General features: G+C 45.1%; 2 protein-coding genes and 1 non-coding gene across 3 annotated transcripts; 1 reads left to right on the top strand and 2 right to left on the bottom strand.

Moving 5' to 3' along the window:
* Nucleotides 1–8,281: 8,281 nt before the first annotated feature.
* TMEM217B (transmembrane protein 217B) lies at nucleotides 8,282–8,836 on the bottom strand. The gene has a single exon (XM_060109197.1). It carries the CDS (start codon nucleotides 8,834–8,836, stop codon nucleotides 8,282–8,284), a length of 555 nt encoding a protein of 184 aa, XP_059965180.1.
* A 6,113-nt stretch (nucleotides 8,837–14,949) lies between these two features.
* TRNAR-CCU (transfer RNA arginine (anticodon CCU)) lies at nucleotides 14,950–15,022 on the top strand. The gene has a single exon. It is a non-coding gene; the product is annotated as a tRNA-Arg (tRNA).
* A 2,994-nt stretch (nucleotides 15,023–18,016) lies between these two features.
* On the bottom strand, nucleotides 18,017–18,616 carry TMEM217 (transmembrane protein 217). The gene has a single exon (XM_060111150.1). The coding sequence runs from the start codon at nucleotides 18,590–18,592 to the stop codon at nucleotides 18,017–18,019; it is 576 nt and encodes a 191-aa protein (XP_059967133.1). The 5' UTR covers nucleotides 18,593–18,616.
* Between the last annotated feature and the right edge of the window lie 804 nt (nucleotides 18,617–19,420).

Raw genomic sequence — 19,420 nt, 5'->3', positions numbered from 1 at the left:
TTGCTACTGCAGCTTTCTCTTCATTTCCTTTTGCATGGAATACCTTTTTTCATACTCTCACTTTTAGTCTTTGTGTGTCATTAGATCTGAAGTGAGTCTCTTGTAGGCAGCATATATATGGGTCTTTTTCTTTTAGTCCATTCAACCACTCTATGTCTTTTTTTTTTTTTTTTTTTTGTGGTACGCGGACCTCTCACTGTTGTGGCCTCTCCCGTTGTGGAGCACAGGCTCTGGATGCACAGGCTCCAGACGCACAGGCTCAGCAGCCATGGCTCATGGGCCCAGCTGCTCCACGGCATGTGGGATCTTCCCAGACTGGGGCACGAACCCATGTCCCCTGCATCGGCAGGCAGACTCTCAACCACTGCGCCACCAGGGAAGCCCCACTCTATGTTTTTTGATTGGAGCATTTAGTCCATTTACCTTTAAAGTAATTATTGATAGGTATGTACTTATGGTCATTTTGTGTTTTCTGGTTGTTTTTGTAACTCTTTTTGGTTCCTTTCTTCTTCTTTTCCTCTCTTCCGTTGTGATCTGATGACTATCTTTAGTGTTACTTTTGGTTCCCTTTCTGTTTTTTTTTGTGTGTATGTATTTTGGTTTGTGGTTACCATGAGGTTTGTATACAACAACATTTATATATGATTATTTAAAGTTGATGATCTCTTAAGTTCAAATGCATTCTAACAATGCTGCATTTTTATTCCTCCTTACTCACTTAAAAATTTTTTTCACCTCATATTTTACATCATTTTGTTTTGTGTGTCCCTTAACTACTTACTGTGAATAAAGATGATTTGACTCCTTTTGTCATTTAACCTTTCTACTATCTTCATCAGTGGTTGATCTACTACCTTTATGTTTGCCTTTACCAATGAAACTTTTCCTATCATAATTTTCAGATTTCTTGTTGTGGTCTTTCTTTTCTGCTTACAGAAGTCCCTTTAACATTTTTTATAAAGTCAGTTTAGTGGTGCTGAACTCTTTTAGCTTATCTGTAAAACTTTATCTTTCCTTCAAATCCAAATGATCACCTTGCTGGGTAAAGTATTCTTTTTTTTTTTTTTTTTTTTTTTTGCGGTACGCGGGCCTCTCACTGTTGTGGCCTCTCCTGTTGTGGAGCACAGTCTCCGGACGCGCAGGCTCAGCGGCCATGGCTCACGGGCCCAGCCGCTCCGCGGCATGTGGGATCTTCCTGGACCGGGGCACAAACCCGTGTCCCCTGCATCGGCAGGCGGACTGTCAACCACTGTGCCACCAGGGAAGCCCTAAAGTATTCTTGTTGTAGGTTTTTTCCTCTCATCACTTTGAATATATTGTACCTCTCCTTTCTGGCCTGAAAAGTTTCTTCTGAAAAGCCAGCTGATAGTCTTATGGGAGTTCCATTGTATGTAACTAATTGTTTTTTCTTGCTGCTTTTAAGATTCTCTCTTATCTTTAATTTTTTGCCATATTAATTACAACATGTTTTGGCATGGACCTCTTTGGGTTCATCTTGCTTAGGACTCTCTATGTTTCCTAGACCTGGATGCCTGTTTCTTTCCCCAGGTTAGGACAGTTTTTAGCTATTATCTCTTCAAATAAGTTTTGAGCCCATTTCTCTCTCTCTTCTCCTCCTGGGATCCCTATAATTCAAACGTTAGTATGCTTGGTGTTGTCTCAGAAGTCTCTTAAGCTATCTTTATTATTATTATTTTTTTTATTTTTTTGCGTTACACGGGGCTCTCACTGTTGTGGCCTCTCCCCTTGTGGAGCACAGGCTCCAGACGCGCAGGCTCAGCGGCCATGGCTCACGGGTCCAGCCGCTCCGCGGCATGTGGGATCTTCCCAGACCGGGGCACGAACCCGTGTCCCCAGCATCGGCAGGCGGACTCTCAACCACTGCGCCACCAGGGAAGCCCAGCTATCTTTATTTTTTTAATTCTCTTTTTCTGTTCATCTTGGGTGATTTCCACTTCTCTGTCTTCCAGTTTGCTGATCCATTCCTCTGTATCATCTAAGCTACTGTTGATTCATTCCAGTGGTTTTTTTTAAAATTTCACTCATTGTATTCTTCAGCTCTCTTTGGTCCTTCTTTATATTTCTAATTCTTTGTTAAAATTTTCACTGTGTTCATCCTTTCTTCTCTTGAGTTCACTCTGCATCTTTATGATCATTACTTTGAACCCTTGATCATGTAGCTTGCTTATCTCTACTTTGTTTAGTTCTTTTTCTGAGGTTTTTGTCTGTTTAAACATATTCCTCTGTCTCCTTATTTTGCCTAATTCTCTGTATTTATTTATTTTATTTTTCTTTCTTTTTTTAAAAAAATCTGTGTTTATTTCTATGTGTTAGGTCAGTTACATTTCCTAATCTTGAAGAAGCTGCCTTATGTTAGAGATGTCCTATAGGCCCCAGCAGCACACTCCCCTCTGGTCACCAAAGCTATATGCTCTGGGGGTGCCCCTTGTGTGGGTTGCATGGGTCCTTCTGTTGTGGTGGGGCTGAGCACTGTGGGCATGCTGGTAGGTGGGGCTGGCCCCTGGCCTTGTTGGTTGCCAGGCCCTGCCTCATGCTGTGACTGCTGGCCTCCCGCTTGAGGAGGGGTGGGTCCCAGGGCAACTGGCTGCATGGCCTGTGGGGGTTCTCAGGGCTGGTGCTTCCCTCCCCCCATCCCCAGTGTTAATAGACTGGAGAGTGGACTCCAAGATGGTGCTTGCCAAGCACCAGTGTCCTTGTGGTAGAACAATCTCCCTAAAATGACTTCCGCCAGTGTCTATGTCCCCAGGGGGAGTCCCAGTTGCCTCCTGCCTCTCTGAGAGGCTCTCAAGGTCAGCAGGTGGGTCTGACCCAAGCTCCTTTCATATTACTGCCTGTGCACTGGAACTCAGGGTGTGTGAGATTTCGCATGTGCCCTTGAAGAGCACAGTCTCTGGGGAATTCCCTGGTGGTCCAGTGGTTGGGACTCTGTGCTTCCACTGTTGGGGACCAGGATTCAATCCCTGGTCAGGGAACTAAGATCCCATAAGCTGTGCGGCCAATAAAAAATAAAATTATTAAAAAAAAAAAGATCAGTGTCTCTGTTTCCTACACCCCTCCAGCTCTCCTGAAAGTAAGCCCTGCTAACCTTTTTTAATTTTTTTAATTTTTTTGCGGTATGCGTAGATATGCTTACCCTGAATGACCCCCACCCCTCACTAGGTTGGGAGCCCCTTGAAATGTGGGCTGTCTTACTTTTCAGGGTATCCCCCTGTTCCTAGCTCAGGGCCTGCTATGCAGTAGATACTCAGCAAACCTAGTGAAGAAATGGAGGATGGAAGGCCAGAGATCTTCACAGGTGTGGGTGACAGCTCTCAGAGTATTGCCCTTCCCAGGGACTCCTGCATTGTTTGAAACGCTTGTTTTAGGCTTGGTAAGGTGGCGCTGGGAGACGAGGTGGTGTTTCTAGTGTCAGCAGCTGGTGCAGGGATAAGGATTAGGGAAGGAGGAAAGGGACAAGGAAGCTGATACTCTTGTATCCTTTGTGGGTATTTTCCCACATGTAACTGTCTACAGTCTTCACCAGAGTCTCCAGAAGTGAGTGAGAGAAAAAAAGGAGTAGGAAGAGGAGGCCAAAAGAGCAGAGTAGTAATTTGCCCATCATCAGCCCAGCTACTGGAAGCATCATTTCGAAAACAAGGAACAGGCCATTCTATTCTGCTGAGGGTGCAGGCCCATTCATTCCACAAATATTTATCGAGCACCTGTTATGTGTTGTTCTCGGTGCTGGGAAAATAGCATTGAAGATAATATGGTGCTTATATTTTGGGGGGAGATAACTGTATATAGTAAGTCAGGTGATAATATGTGTTATGGAAAAGGTAAAGCAGGGTAAGTGGGTTACAGAGGGGTGGGGGGAGGAGCTGCTTCACATAGGTTGTTCGGGAAGAGCTCTGTGATGGCTTTTGAGCAGACCCCTGAAAGAAATGAGAGGAAGCCAGTGGACCCCTGGAGTAAGAACATCCCAGGCTGAAGAGACAGGTGCAAAGGCCCTGAGGCTGGAGTGTGCTGGGTGTGTAAGAGGAACTGCAAGGCAGCCAGGGCAGCTGGAGCAGAGGGAGGAAGGACAGAATGGTTAGGAAGGAGATTGGAGGGATGGCAGGGAACTGGATCACTTAGCACCCAACATTCTATGATGAGGACTCGGGATTTTTCCTCTGAGTGTAGTGGGGAGCCCTGGCAGGATGTGAATAGCAGAGTAGAGGGAGAAACATGATCTGACTTAGGTTTCAGCAGGATCCCTCTAGCTGCTGGGTGGAGAACTGATTGCAGAGGGCGCAAGGGTGGTGTCAGGGAGACCAGTTAGGATGCTGCTACTGCAACAGCCTGGGCAAAAGACAGTGACAGCCAGGGCCAGGGCAGTGGTAGGGGAGGGGATGAGAAGTGGTGAGATCTAAATGCACATTGAAGGTGGAGCTGATAGGGTTTTCTGAGGAGTTGGGTAAAGGCTGCGAGAGAGAGAGAACCCAAGGATGATTCCTGGGTCCTTGACCTGAGCAACTGGAAGGGTGGAGGAGGGAAAGACTGGGCGTTAGGGCAGCTTTATGGGAGAAAACCACCACAAGTATGGATCGCAACAGGTTTTGAGATAGCTACTGGGCACATGTATTACTTATCAATTGCTTTGTAACAAATTACCCCCAAACATAGCAGCTTAAGAGAACACGCATCTATGTCACAGTTTCTGTGGGTCAGAAACCCCGGTGCAGCTGGCACAGGTCCTCTGACTCAGGGGCTCTCACCTGCAGTGGAGGTGTCCAGCTGGGGCTGGGGCCCCTCTCAAGACTCGACTTGGAGAGGATCTGCTTCCAAGCTCACTTAGGAGGCTGTTGGTAGGACTTAAGTCCTTGGGGGCTGTTGGTTAGCAACGTCCTTCCTGACCATGCCAGCTTCTCCTTTGAGATGCTCCCAGTGTGGCAGCTGGCCTCCCGTGGAGAGAGCAAGCAACCCTGAGGTCATCGTGGTTTTGTAACCTAATCTTAGAGATGACATCCTATCACTTCTGCTGTGTTTTATTTATTAGAAGAGGGTTGCTAGCCCAGCCTGCACTCAAGGGGAGGTGACGAGTGTGAATATCAATTGGCAGGGACCTTTGGGAACCATATAGAGGCACCTGCCACAGCAAGGAGGCGATTGGACCAACAAGTACAGATTTCAGGGAGAGGTCCAGACAGGAGCTGTCCATATGGGGGTTACCCATGACGGGCCTGAGCCAGGAGAGCTGGGAATGACCCAGACAGAGAAGAGAAGGGCACCAAGGACTGAGCCTGGGAGCTCGTCAGTGTTTGGAGGTCAGGGAGATGCAGAGGGACCAGCAAAGGAGATGGAGGAGGGCCAGTGATGTAGGTGGTGAATGGAGAGTGGTGGCCCTGGTGTCCCATAGGCCAAAAGAGAAACCTGTTTGCAGGACAGGGAGGGATCAGCTGGTCAAAAGCCATGGAGAGGTCTGGCAAGGGAAGGCTGAGCTCAGGATTGGGCAGCGTGGAGATCAGCTTAACAAAAGCCGTCTCAGTGGAGTGGAAGGAGTTGCAGAGAGAATGGGAGGCTGGGAAGTGGAGGTGGACACAGCACTTTCCAAGGACTCTTGGTGTTGAGGTGCTCACAGCCTTGTATCTGAGGGCAGCAGGTAACTCTTAGCTGAGCTAATTCTTGGAACTCTGTTTCTCTCCACCCCTTCTACACACACACACACACACACACACACACACACACACACACCTGCACCCACACACATGACCTTCCCACTGCTACCCCAGCTGGGACAGGGGATTAAAACCCTGAAGTTGGCCTATTTTGTTTTTTGTTTCTGGTACCAAGTTACACATTATGAGACTAGGGTGGAGACACATGCTATTAATCCTCAGTCATCAGCTTGAGGTTCCCTAAATCCCAAAATCAGCCACCCCTAGAGGATCTGGTTTAGAAGGCAAACAGCACTAAGCAAAAGCTTATTGCTGACTGCCATCTGGTGGTCATTTTGGGACCTGGCCTGGATCTAAATCTGTCCCTCACGGGGTGGTGGAAAGAATTGAGGGAATTGTTAGAATACTACCCGGCACAAATTGTGTTCAGTAAAACTGGGCTGCTGTCTGTGCTCATGGTTTGGAGGAGCATGGTCAAAACAGTGGCCCTGACTTCACTCCCAACATTTTTTGAAGGAAAAGGAATTATTCTAAAAGGAGGTCCCTCTTCTTATCTTGGTAAAAGTAAGAGTGCTTCAGGGAACCAAGTAGGACAGTCATATAAGAAGTTAGATGATCTAGGGACTTCCCTGGTGGTGCAGTGGTTAAGAATCCACCTTCCAACGCAGGGGACATGGGTTCGAGCCCTGGTCCAGGAAGATCCCACATGCCACGGAGCAACTAAGCCCATGCACCACAACTACTGAGCCTGTGCTCTAGAGCCCACAAGCCACAACTACTGAGCCTGAGTGCCACAACTACTGAAGCCCGTGCGCCTAGGGACCATGCTCCGCAACAAGAGAAGCCACCACAATGAGAAGCCCGTGCACTGCAATGAAGAGGAGCCCCGCTCACTACAACTAGAGAAAGCCTGCGCTCAGCAATGAAGAACCAGCACAACCAAAAATAAATTAATTTAAAAAAAAAAGAGAAGTTAGATGATCTAGATCCAAATCCTGATTTTGATACTATGGGACCTTGATCATATCACTTAAGTGGCCTGAGTCTCAAGTTTCATCAAACCATAAAATGGGAACATTAGAATTAAAAACTATACAAGGTGAGACTTCCCTGGTGGCGCAGTGGTTGAGAGTCCGCCTGCCGATGCAGGGGACACGGGTTGGTGCCCCGGTCCGGGAAGATCCCACATGCCGTGGAGCGGCTGGGCCCGTGAGCCATGGCCGCTGAGCCTGCGCGTCCGGAGCCTGTGCTCCGCAACGGGAGAGGCCACAACAGTGAGAGGCCTGCATACTGAAAAAAAAAAAAATCGTGGTTCTCAACTGGGGGTAATTTTGCCCCCCAGAGAACAACTGGCAATGCATGGTGATATTTTTGTTTGTCACAAGGCTGGGGGATGCTAAAAAAAAAAAAAAAAAAGAGGCTGGGGGATGCTACTGACATCTAGTGGGTAGAGGCCAGGGATGCTGCTAGACATCCTACAGTGCACTGGACAGACCCCTATGAGACAGAATTATCCAGTCCAAAATGTCAATAGTGCTTGAGTTGAGAAATCTTGGAACTTTTTCTTTTTAATTTTTTTAAAATTTATTATTTATTTATACATTTATTTATTTTATTTATTTATTTTTGGCTGCTCTGGGTCTTCGTTGCTGGGTGCGGGCTTTCTCTAGTTGCGGCGAGCGGGGGCCGCTCTTCATTGTGGTGCACAGGCTTCTCACTGTGGTGGCTTCTCCTGTTGCAGAGCATGGGCTCTAGGCGTGCAGGCTCAGTAGTTGTGGCTCGCGGGCTGTAGAGCACAGGCTCAGTAGTTGCAGAGCACAGGCTTAGTTGCTCCGCGGCATGTGGGATCTTCCCAGACCAGGGCTCGAACCCGTGTCCCCTGCATTGGCAGGCGGATTCTTAACCGCTGTGCCACCAGGGAAGCCTAGAACTTTCTTAAATGGGGATTCTTCTTGCTGTGTTATGAACCAACATGAGGAACTGCTTTCTGAACATTATGAGGAAAGCAGAGTGATGCATGAAGTTGGAAAGGGGGTCTACAGTTACACGCAGGAGTAAAATGAGGCTCCAGATTACTGTGCTCTGCGACATGGTAGCCACAAGCCAGCCACACGTGGCTATTGAACCTGAAAGTAATTAAAACCAAATAAAATTTTAAATTTGATTCCTCGATTGTAATAACCATGTCCCAAGTGCTCAGTAGCCACATGTGGCTAGTAGACAGCACAGATGTAGATCTGTTCCATCAGCACAGAAATTTCTATCAAATAGCACTGCTCATAAAGGATTCAGCAGAACCAGGCATCAGTGGGGCAATCCACAAGAGAAAAGTTAGAAACTAAGGATGTGCAGAGAGGAGGGTACAATGAGAGACAACAGGATACACCAGTGAGATGGTTAAGTAAGCACAAGGGCGGTCTATAATTAAATGCCAAAACAAGTCATAAATACACATGTATAATAACTGATCCACGCAACCCTCCCTCCCCCAAGGGTCATTCTTAAGCGCATAAAACTCGAGAACCCAGAAAAGGCAAGGAGAATCAGCAGAAGGCAGGCAGGGAAGGGCAAGCCACCGCTGGGGAGCGCTGTCCCTCTCTCTCCCTTCTTCCTGGCACAGTTTAGTTTAACTTGCGGTGCAAGGTTCCCAGCCCGACAGGTGGCCACGAGACAACTGTACCAACAGAGGAGTGTTTGCAGCGGCCTATCTTGCTTAAAGCCTTGAGGTCCTTGTAAAGGGAGTACGCATACTTGGTGACGAAGGGCAGACAGAAAAAGTGCAGGATCATTCGGGAGACCTGGAAAATCAAGTGCAAGTACCTCAGCTCCTTGAACTGCTCTTTGATGGTCCCATTGGTGAGCAGGACCACGGAGAAGCTGAGGAGCTCATAGGTGATGATCCACATGGTGTAGCACAGCAGCCCTGCGTAGTTGCTGATGTGGATGCAATAGAGGAACAAGGAGCTGACCAGGAGGGTGATGGTGGATAGGCAGATGTTGATATGCTTCTTGTAGGTCGTGACCCAAGAGACTAGCTCAGACTTTGTCTCCTTGTAGATGCTGAAGTTGTCCTCGTAGCCGATGTATGCAACCTCGTTCACTTCAAAGATGAGGAACTGGATGGTGTTGAGGATACAGAAGATGCCCATCATGAAGGAGAACTTCTTGTCATTCATTTTATACTTGTTTTACCAGAGCATCGGCTGCAGAAAAAAAAAAAAAAATTGTGGAGATACCTGACAAGAGGTCAGTGCTAGCCCAGGACAAATCCTCAAGCCACTAGATGTAAATGGAAGAGCTAAGAGTAATAAGGGTATATAGACAGACAATAGGCTGGAAGTCAAGGGACACGGGCTCTGACCCTGCTCTGGCCTCACTAGCTACAGGTGAGCACATCACTGGGAAGTGAGGGCATCACTGGCCTGGAATAATCTTCAGGTAGCTCTGCTTTTCCAGCGGCAGCCATGCTTTAAGGTGGCACAAAGGGTACTCCTGTTGGTGTCAGGCTTGTGGGAATTAGGAAGTTCCTGTATCTGGAATAATGGTAGAGTCAGTTCTGGGCTCCTACTGGGATATTCGTGTCTCCGAAGAAACACATTTTCTCAGAAAACTAGCATGGCTCCTCAAGGGCCTAGAATTATCCCTGACCTTCCCCTCGGCCCCCTTTTCTTTCCTTCCAAGCCCTTAAAAATGTAATTTCCCTGAGTTACTCCCTGGGTCTGACCCAGAATTGTCCCAAGTCACAGGATTCAGCCAGCAGTGAATGGAATGGGGCAAGGTTTACGGATCCAAGGTTGACTATCTCATTTGCCCAGGGTGAAGGTGCCACAACAATAAGCCAGGTCATTCAGGCGACAATCCAGCAGGCAGACCCCCAGCTGCAACCTAGGTTAGACCTGAACTCTAGAGGCTGGCTCCAGCCAGGGTGGAGTTGCCTAGCTCCCTCGGAAGACCTGTTGAAGGTATTTATGGCGGAGGGCCCAAGGCTGTGGTAGGGCGGGCCCTGGAGCAATCGTCCCTCCCAGATCATATCGCCTTCTTACTGGCTCCCGGTTCGGAGAACTCCAGAGCAAAGCTGCCTCCTCTTCATTCCCCACACTGGCCAGCTACCACTGTGAGGTCAGAGAGAGGGGGAACAGTCACACACGAGGGGAACACGTGCAGGCCTCTGGTTGATGTGTTTCCGATGAGGGACAACCAGTTGGAAGTTCGGTATGGTTTCCTTCTAAGGTCACTGGACAGGGCTCCTCTTCAGTCCTGTCAGAGCACAGACAGGCTGCCATCCGCCTCCCTCCAGCCTTCTCCTCGCTCACTCTATCAATCCCAAATATTCTTTTTTTGTCAGTAGCAATTGTTTTATTGCTATGGTAAAATATACATAACATAAATCTTACCATTTTAACCCTTTTTCAGTGTACCATTCAATGACGTTAAGTACATTCATGCTGTTGTGCAAGCATCACCACCCCCCACCTCAACTTTTTCATATTCTCCAAGAAAAAACTCTGTACTCATCAGACACGAATTCTTCCTCCCTCGTCTTCCGCCAGCCTCTGTTAATTCTACTTTCTGTCTCTATAAATCTGACTACCTCTAAGTACCCCATATAAATTAAATCATACAGTATTTGTCTTTTTGTGTCTGGCTTACTTCACAGAATAATATTTTCTTTTCTTTTTTTAGGTTTAAAAAAGTTTTTTTATTGGAGTATAGTTGACTTACAATGTTGTGTTAGTTTCTGCTGTACAGAAAAGTACATCAGTTAGACATATATCCACTCTTTTTTAGATCCTATTCCCATATAGGTCATTACAGAGTATTGAGTAGAGTTCCCTGTGCTATACAGTAGGTCCTTATTAGTTATTTGTTTTATGTATAATAGCATGTATATGTCAATCCCAATCTCCCAGTTTATCCTTTCCCCCACCAGCATAGTATTTTCAAGGTTCAGCCCAAATATTTTTACACCTTATACCCCACTAACCTCCCAACTGTGACTCCACAGTTCAGTCCTTGAGACACAGACCTCTCACTACACCCCAGGCCCTGAAGGGTCCCATGTGGGGTGGGAGAGGCAGTGTGCTGGCCGGTGGATAGCTGCACCGATACTTCCCTGTCTGCATCAACTAAACCTCGTCCCTACTCACAGAGCAGCTTCCAGAGCATTTAAGAAAAATCTTTCTTGCTCCTGTGGGGGCCATGGGTCAGAAAGGGGGCAAAGAAAGAGACAGAATTTCAGAGGAAAGAGAAAGAGTAGCTTTATTTCTTTGCCAGGCAAAGAGGGAACACAGTAGGCTAGGCCTCAAAAACTGTGCCCCTTCCCTGGGGAATAGGGAGAGGTCTTATAGACAGGGCTTGTGGTGGGAGGTAGGTGATAAGGATCAAGGCAGTGATGGGCTTGCATTCTTCTGATGGGTTGATGGTGAGGTAAGTAGGAGTCAGCATCATCAACCTTAAGGTTCCAACTCCTCTGGGGTCCACATGCTTGTGGGTAGCATACCATCATTAATAGTTACCTTCTCCCACCTGGAGGGGGTTTCAGTATCTGAAAAACCGCTCAAAGATATCTTTGTGTGACCTTATCTCAAGGCTGCACTATTGTTTCTCTTGACTGTTTGTTTCTCCCTTGTCTGGCATCCCCTCCCTTCCCTAAATAACAACTGCTTGAATCTGTCCATTGGAAGTTGGGGAAGGTAATGGAGGCTGAATGAAGGCTATTTCCAGTAATCAAAGAAATGAGGGACACAGAAAGGCTTTGTGCCGAGGAGCCCCGCAGGGCCCAGCTCAGTGTCACTGGCTGGATTTTTTTAGTAAATTATATTCTCCACCCCCCCACCCCCTCACCACCCAACACCCACATGTGAAGCCTCTGATGTTGCTTCTCATAGAGGTGCAGCTTAGGATATGCCCACAGTGATTCTAGGATAACAGTGGTTTTGCCAGAACTCTTCTCCCTCTTTCTCTGACCACACCCAGCTGTTAAGGCCTCCTAATAGCTGGCTGATTGCCCTTTTGTTTTCAGTACTGACATGGGGCATAAATTGCTCTATAGACCATCCAATCAAATTCAGTCTCCTTTGAAGTAATATTTCCAGAAGTCAGTGTTTGATGTTCGTTCTGACCCCAGGAGGGCTTCCTCCAATCGTTTCTTTCCCCACTTCTCTCCTGAAAACTAGCTAGCCTACAGTTTAGCCTGAATCTTCATGTGTGATCTACACATCTCCTCTCAATTGCCTCTTGCTACAACTGTCACTATTTAGAGCACCTTTAGGCTTGAACTTCTTGTTCTGTTATGTAAAGAAAACCAGTTCCTTTGGGGGAGAGATTGCAAATATCTGTTTTATGGCTTACTTCTCCCCTGCCTCAGCCAAAACCTCTGGTCCACGGCTCTGGCATTGGGGGAGGGGACAACTGTATGCTTCTGTCTTAGTGATACTCCTGCTTTAGGAGCTGAGTGCTCTGTGGGAAAGGGAAGACAGTAGTCTGGGGTCATCCTGGCTTGCCTCTCCTGTCATTGGAACCACTACCTTACAATCTGGGGCAAGGGCAATTGGAGCCCCAATATTCTCAGTGGTGCCACACCTAAGGTAATGCCTCCATCCCATGAGTAGGGACTAGGCATCAGAAGGGAGCCACACCTCTTAGCCTCAGCAACAGGTACCTGGGACACAAGGTGAGAAATGCCAATGTCTGGCTCCTCCTGGGAAGAAAACCCTGACTGGGGAATAAGGGAAAGGGAGCCCTGTGTTCTTGGCTGCACCAGTCTGGAGTAGAGTTTCTACCTGGCTGAGCTGGGAGAGGGGCAGAAAGAAGTGGTTTTGAAACCGTGTGACTCAGATTGGGACTTGAATCCAAACAAAACGCAGATTGGGACTTGAACCCATGGTCTTTTAACTGAGATCACACCTGGTCTCAAGACTTAATGAAGTTCAGGGACTTCCCTGGTGGAGCAGTAGTTAAGAAACCACCTGCTAATGCAGGGGACATGGGTTCGAGCCCTGGTCCATGAAGATCCCACATGCTTCGGAGCAACTAAGCCCATGCGCCACAACTACTGAGCCTGCGCTCTAGAGCCCGTGAGCCACAAATACTGAGCCCATGTGCCACAACTACTGAAGCCTGTGCACCTAGAGCTCCACAATGAGAGAAGCCACTGCAATGAGTAGCCCACCCACTGTAACAAAGAGTAGCCCCTGCTCACTGCAATTAGACAAAGCCCGTGCACAGCAATGAAGACCCAGCACAGCCAAAAATTAATAAATAAAATAAAATAAATAAATTTATATATTAAAAAAAAAAGATGACAATAGTGGGCTTCCCTGGTGGCGCAGTGGTTAAGAATCCACCTTTCAGTGCAGGGGACACAGGTTCGAGCCCTGGTCCATGAAGATCCCACATGCCTTGGAGCAAATAAGCCCATGGGCCACAACTACTGAGCCTGCGCTCTAGAGCCCGTGAGCCACAACTACTGAGCCCATATGCCACAACTACTGAAGCCTGTGCACCTAGAGCTCCGCAACAAGAGAAGCCACTGCAATGAGAAGCCCACCCACCGCAACAAAGAGTAGCCCCTGCTCACTGCAATTAGACAAAGCCGCGCACAGCAATGAAGACCCAACACAGCCAAAAATAAATAAATAAATAAATAAATAAAATATATATTAAAAAAAAGATGACAATAGTGGGCTTCCCTGGTGGCACAGTGGTTAAGAATCCGCCTTTCAGTGCAGGGGACACAGGTTTGATCCCTGGTGCAGGAAGATCCCACATGCCGTGGAGCACCTAGGCCTGTGTGCCACAACTACTGAGCCTGCGCTCTAGAGCCCGCGAGCCACAACTACTGAAGCCCATGCAACTAAAGCCCATGCTCTGCAGCAAGAGAAGCCACCGCAATGAGAAACCCGCACACCACAACGAAGAGTAGCCCCTGCTCGCCGCAACTAGAGAAAGCCTGTGCGCAGCAACGAAGACCGAACGCGGCCAAAAATAAATAAAATAAAATAAATACATTTACTTAAAAAAAAAAGATGACAATACTACCTAAAGCGATCTACAGATTCAATGTAATCCCTAACAAAGTCCCAACAGGGGCTTCCCTGGTGGCGCAATGGTTGAGAGTCTGCCTGCCGATGCAGGGGACACGGGTTCGTGCCCCGGTCCGGGAGGATCCCACATGCCGCAGAGCGGCTGGGACCGTGAGCCATGGCCACTGGGCCTGTGCGTCCAGAGCCTATGCTCCGCAACGGGAGAGGCCACAGCAGTGAGAGGCCCAAGTACCGCAAAAAAAAAAAAAAAAAAAAAAAAAGTCCCAACAGGATTTTTTTTAAGAAATAGAAAAATCCATCCTAAAATTCATATAAGATCTCAAGGGACCCCCAATGACCAAAACAATCTCAAAAAAGATGAACAAAGTTGAAGGTCTCACACTTCCTGGTTTCAAAATGTATTACAAAGCTGTATTAATCAAACAGTGTGAACGTCTGGCATAAAGGCAGACATATAGACCAATAGGATAGAATAGAGAGCCCATAAATAAACTCTTGCATATATGGTGTTATGGACAAAATTGTGTCCCCCACCCCAACATCGATATGTCAAAGCCCTAACCCCCAATGTGACTGATGAGAGGGCCTTTAGGGAGGTCATAAAACTTAAATGTAGTCATAAGGGTGGGGTTCTAACCCAGTAGGATTGGTATCCTTATAAAAAAATGAAGAGATACCAGAGAGCTCACTCTGTCTCCCAACCTGTGTACAGAAGAAAGACCATACAATGACCAGAGAGAAGGTGGATATCTTTAAGCCAGGAAGAGAACTCTCACCAGAAACTGAATTTGCTGGCACCTTGATTATGTATTTCTAGCCTCTAGAACTGTGAGAAAATAAAAGTCTGTTTTTTAAGCCACCCAGTCTATGGTATTTTGTTATGGTAGCTTGAGCAGACTAATACATATGGTCAAATGATTTTCAGCAGGGTGACTAGACCATTCAGTGGGGAAAAGGACAGTCCTTCCAACAAATGGTATTGAGAAAACTGGATATCCACACACAAAAGAAGGAAGTTAGACCCTTACCTTATACCATATACAAAAATTAACTTAAAATGAGTCAAAGGCCTAAATCTATCAGTTAAAAGTATGAAACTAAGGGGAAAGCTTCATGACATTGGATTTGGCAATGGTATCTTGAATATGACACCAAAAGCATAGGGGAAAAAAAAGAAAAAATATATAAATTGGACCACACAAAAATGAAAAACTTCCATGTATAAAAGGACACATCAAGGGACTTCCCTGGTGGTCTAGTGGGTAAGACTCTGCGCTCCTAATGCAGGGGGCCTGGGTTCGATGCCTGGTCAGGGAACTAGATCTCGCATGCATGCTGCAACTAAGAGTTCACATGCCACAACTAAGAAGCCCGCATGCCGCAACTAAGAGCCCACATGCTCCAACCAAAGATCCCGCATGCCGCAATGAAGATCCGGCATCCTGCATCTAAGACCCTTTGCAGCCTAAGTAAGTAAGTAAGTAAGTAAGTAAATAAATAAATAAATAGTAAAAAAGGACACATCAATAGAGTGGAAAGGCAACCCGTAGAACAGGAGAAATTATTTGCTAATCAGATATGTGATAAATAAGAATGTATAAAGAATTTCTATAACCCAACAACAGCAACACAAATAACCTGATTAAAAATGGGCAAAGGACTTCAGTGGACATTTCTCCAAAGAAGATATACAAGGACCAATTAACACATGAAAAGATTCTCAACATCACGAAACATTAGGGAAATGCAACTTAAAAACAGAGTGAGATACCACCTCATACCCTTTAGGATGGTTACTATCAAAAAACCAAAATAATAAGTGCTGGGGAGGATGTGGAGAAATTAGAATCTTTGTGCACTGTTGGTGGAATGTAAAATAGTACCTCTGTGGAGAAAAACAGTATGACAGTTCCTCTAAAAATTAAAAGTAGAATTATCATATTATCCAGCAACTCCACTTCTGAGTATATACCCACCAAAAGAACTGAAAGCAGAGATTCGAACAGATACTTGTACACCAACGTTCACAGCAGCACTAGTCACAATAGCCAAAAGTTGGAAACTACCCAAATGCCCATCAATGAATGAATGGATAAATAAAATGTGGTGTATTCATATAATGGAATATTACCCAGCCTTAAAAAGGAAGAAAATTCTGACCCATGCTACAACACGGATGAAACTTGAGGACAACCATAGTCACAGCAGCATTATTCACAATACCCAAAAGGTAGAAGCAACCTGAATGTCCACCAACAGATGAATGGAATATATATATATATTATATATATATTCCAATATATATATTATATATAATATACATATTCATATATATATAATGGAATACTACTCGGCCATAAAAAATAATGAAATTTTGTCATTTGCAGCAACATGGGTGGAACTGGAGGGTATTATGCTTAGTGAAATCAGTGAGACAGAGAAAGACAAATACTGTATGTTTTCACTTATATATGGAATCTAAAAAATAAGACAAACTAGTGAATAAAACAAAAAAATGGGCAAAAGATTTGAACAGACACCTTACCAAAAAAGATATAAGAATGCTAAATAAGCACATGAAAAGATGCTCAACATCATTTGTTATTAAAGAAATAAAAGTTAAAACCACAATGAGATGCCACTATATACTCACTCTCTCTTCTCTCTCTCTCTCTCTCTCTCTCTCTCTCTCTCTCTCTCTCTATATATATATATATATATATATATATATATATATATATATATATTAGAATGGCTAAAATGAAAAACGTATTGTCTATACGAAGTACTGACAAGGATGTGAAGGAATTGGAATTCTCATACACTGGGAGTATAAAATGGTACATCCCCTCTGGAAAAAAGTTTGCTAGTTTCTTAAAAAGTAAAAATGGTATTTACTCAAGATAAATGAAATCATAAATCCACACAAAGCCTTGTACACAATTGCTTATAGTGTTCTTATTCATAATTGCCCCAAACTACAAACCACTCTATGTCTTTCAGTGGGCAAATGGATAAACAATCTGTGGTACATTCATGCCATGGCATACTACTCAGCAATAAAGAATGAACTATCAACATACATAATGACATGGGTGAATCTTTAAGGTCTTAGGCTGAGCAAAAGAAGCCAGGCAAAGAAAAATAAAGATTATGTACTGTATGATGCCATTTATGTAAAATTCTACAAAATGCAAACTAATATATAGGGACAGCAAATCAGTACCTTGTGATGGCGGGGGGGGTGTCGTGCAAGAAGGGGCAGGAGACAGGGATTAGGAAGAAACTTTTGGGGGTGATACATGTGTTCATCAATTCAATTACGGTGATGGTTTCACTGGGATATACTAGTGTCAAAACTCACCAAATTATATTCTTTAAACATGTGCTGTTTACTGTATGTCAATTATACCTCAAGAAAGCTATTAAGTAAACAAACACTTAACATAATGTCTAATGTTTGAAGTAGAGATTTGCTCGGTTTGTCTTCCATTCTGGCTTAAACTGCTTCTGACAATTTCTGAACCTGAATTCAAAGTGAAGTTTGTTGTTATGTGATAGTGTGTAATCTTGTGCTGTCTTTTGTGGTTGGCTAATTGATTCATAAACATGATTTAGTTTCTCCCACTAAACTGAAAAATCCTCAAGGTCAGGCCTCATATCTTATACTTTTCTGTATCCTCCTGCAGTGTCCAGCACAGTGACTGACAGAAAAGTTTAACAAATACCTTTTGATTAACCACAAGTGTCTTTTGTGCTCCTTGAAAAATTTGGGGGGCGGGGAGTCAAGACAGAAAATGAAGTATGATTTTTCTCTATTTTTATTCTTTTACTTATCTGGAATATAGTATAGAGGACGTAGGGAGAAAAACCATAACACAAAGCGACCTCAAGGCCCCAACACTATTCTTTGTGCTATAACACTCAGATATAAATACAGGTTTGCCTGTCGCTGGGTTACATCAGAGAGCTGTGGGTTGAAGGCTGATGAAGATATACCAAGATGAAAGGATTGCCAGACTGCAATTCAGTTTGATTTCATTCCTCACTCTCTTCGTTTTGACCAATAAGGAGGTAATGACAAGACAAGGGAAGAGGAACTCAAAGAGTGCTTGATAATAAATGTCCTTTAACTAAACATCCTTAATGAGCAGCGTGTTCCAGTTGTGACTATAATCACTTTTCTCTCCGTATCCCCCCAAAAGTGTGGCAGTAGAGTCTCTGCTTGCTGAAAAGTGAAAGAGATGGAAACTGAACTACCATGAGAACCTGGGAGATCTGCCTATCACGGAAAAGGGCCAACGTCATTGACTATAGTGGCCGGTGGGTAAAGTGTATTATCTTTGATTTCCGCCGTGGGAATTCTCCACGGCCTGTAGAAATACGTCTGTTGTAGGACATGATATTGCCCTGGCTTTGATTTTTGTAGATCATGTAGGCATAGGTGATGACAAAGTACATCCAAAAACAGTGCCCCAATATACGGGACACCAAACCAAACCAGCGCATGATTCTGACCTCTCCAATGTTAGAATCATCATTGGTAAGTGTTTGTACTACAATGTTTACAGTTTCATAGAAAAAGATCCAGATGATGTAGATCACCAGGCCCTTGTACATATGGGCGTATACTGAGAATAGGAGCAAGAAGCAGATGATGATGGTGATGAATGATAGGAAGAAGACGATAGTCAAACTCCAGCAGATCATGAACTGCTTTATCAGGATACTTGTACTCTTGGTCTGTGGGGTAAGCTCAGTGCAATTGCTTCTCCTTAAGTACTTCTGTTCGAAGATGAGGTACAAGTCGATGGCCATGATGGTAAAGACCCCTGATAACACGGAGCCCGTTTTGGCGGTCATCCCACAACAGTGCTGCCGTCTCATGCTGAGACCTCCTGTGAAGACAAATAATATGGGAGAGAATTCTGATTCCTGCCAATGTGGTAAATTACCAGGGTTTCTACCTCCTTCCCCGAATTCACTTGGAGAAACAATAGAGAGAAATATGGAAACCAGGCAATAACAGCTTTGAGAAAGACAGAAGACTGTTTAAAATTAATTGGGAGTGTGAGTGGGGAGGAGGGAGATGCAGTCTGGGCCTTGGTGGCAGTGAGCAGATAAATCGGAGAAGTTGCTCTCAATGCCGGCTCCACATTACAGTCACTGAAAGTCAGCACCCCACACCAATTAGAACATTCTCTGGGTAGGACCCAGGTATCAGTATTTTTAAAAACCTCCCTGTGATTTTCATATGTAGGCAGTATTGAAAAACACTGAATAGAAAAAGTTAGTTTACATATTTTTAAATTTTGTTTATTTATTTTTGGCTGCAGGCTTCTCTAGTTGAGGCATGTGGGCTTAGTTACAGTATGTGGGATCTTAGTTCCCAGACCTGGGCCCCCTGCATTGGGAGAGTGGAGTCTTAACCACTGGACTGCCAAGGAAGTCCCAGAAAAAGTTAGTTTAAATTATGCTCTTATCTCTTCCAGCATTGCTTTGGGCAACCATTGCTGCCCCCTGATGGGGAAAATTGGCCGCATTATCCAGGCATTGACTGCAGGTATCTCAGGAAAAAATCAGGGTAGCGCAATGGCCCTGCTGGGGTGAGTTGATGAAAACAATTAGGCTTTGAGCAATCACTCCTCCACTACATACCAAAACTTAAGGAATACAATGAAAGGCGTACTTTAAGGGAAATTTAGAAACTTAGAA

This window comes from Mesoplodon densirostris, chromosome 10, assembly GCF_025265405.1.
Source record: "Mesoplodon densirostris isolate mMesDen1 chromosome 10, mMesDen1 primary haplotype, whole genome shotgun sequence".
Classification (NCBI taxonomy): domain Eukaryota; kingdom Metazoa; phylum Chordata; class Mammalia; order Artiodactyla; family Ziphiidae; genus Mesoplodon; species Mesoplodon densirostris.
The sequence above is the reverse complement of the archived record's forward strand: the minus strand, read 5'-3'. Positions and strand labels throughout refer to the sequence as shown.

What these genes read in the sequence shown, in the direction of transcription:
- TMEM217B (XM_060109197.1), bottom strand. Translation starts at nt 8,836, where the DNA reads ATGAATGACAAGAAGTTCTCCTTCATGATGGGCATCTTCTGTATCCTC.
- TMEM217 (XM_060111150.1), bottom strand. Translation starts at nt 18,592, where the DNA reads ATGAGACGGCAGCACTGTTGTGGGATGACCGCCAAAACGGGCTCCGTG.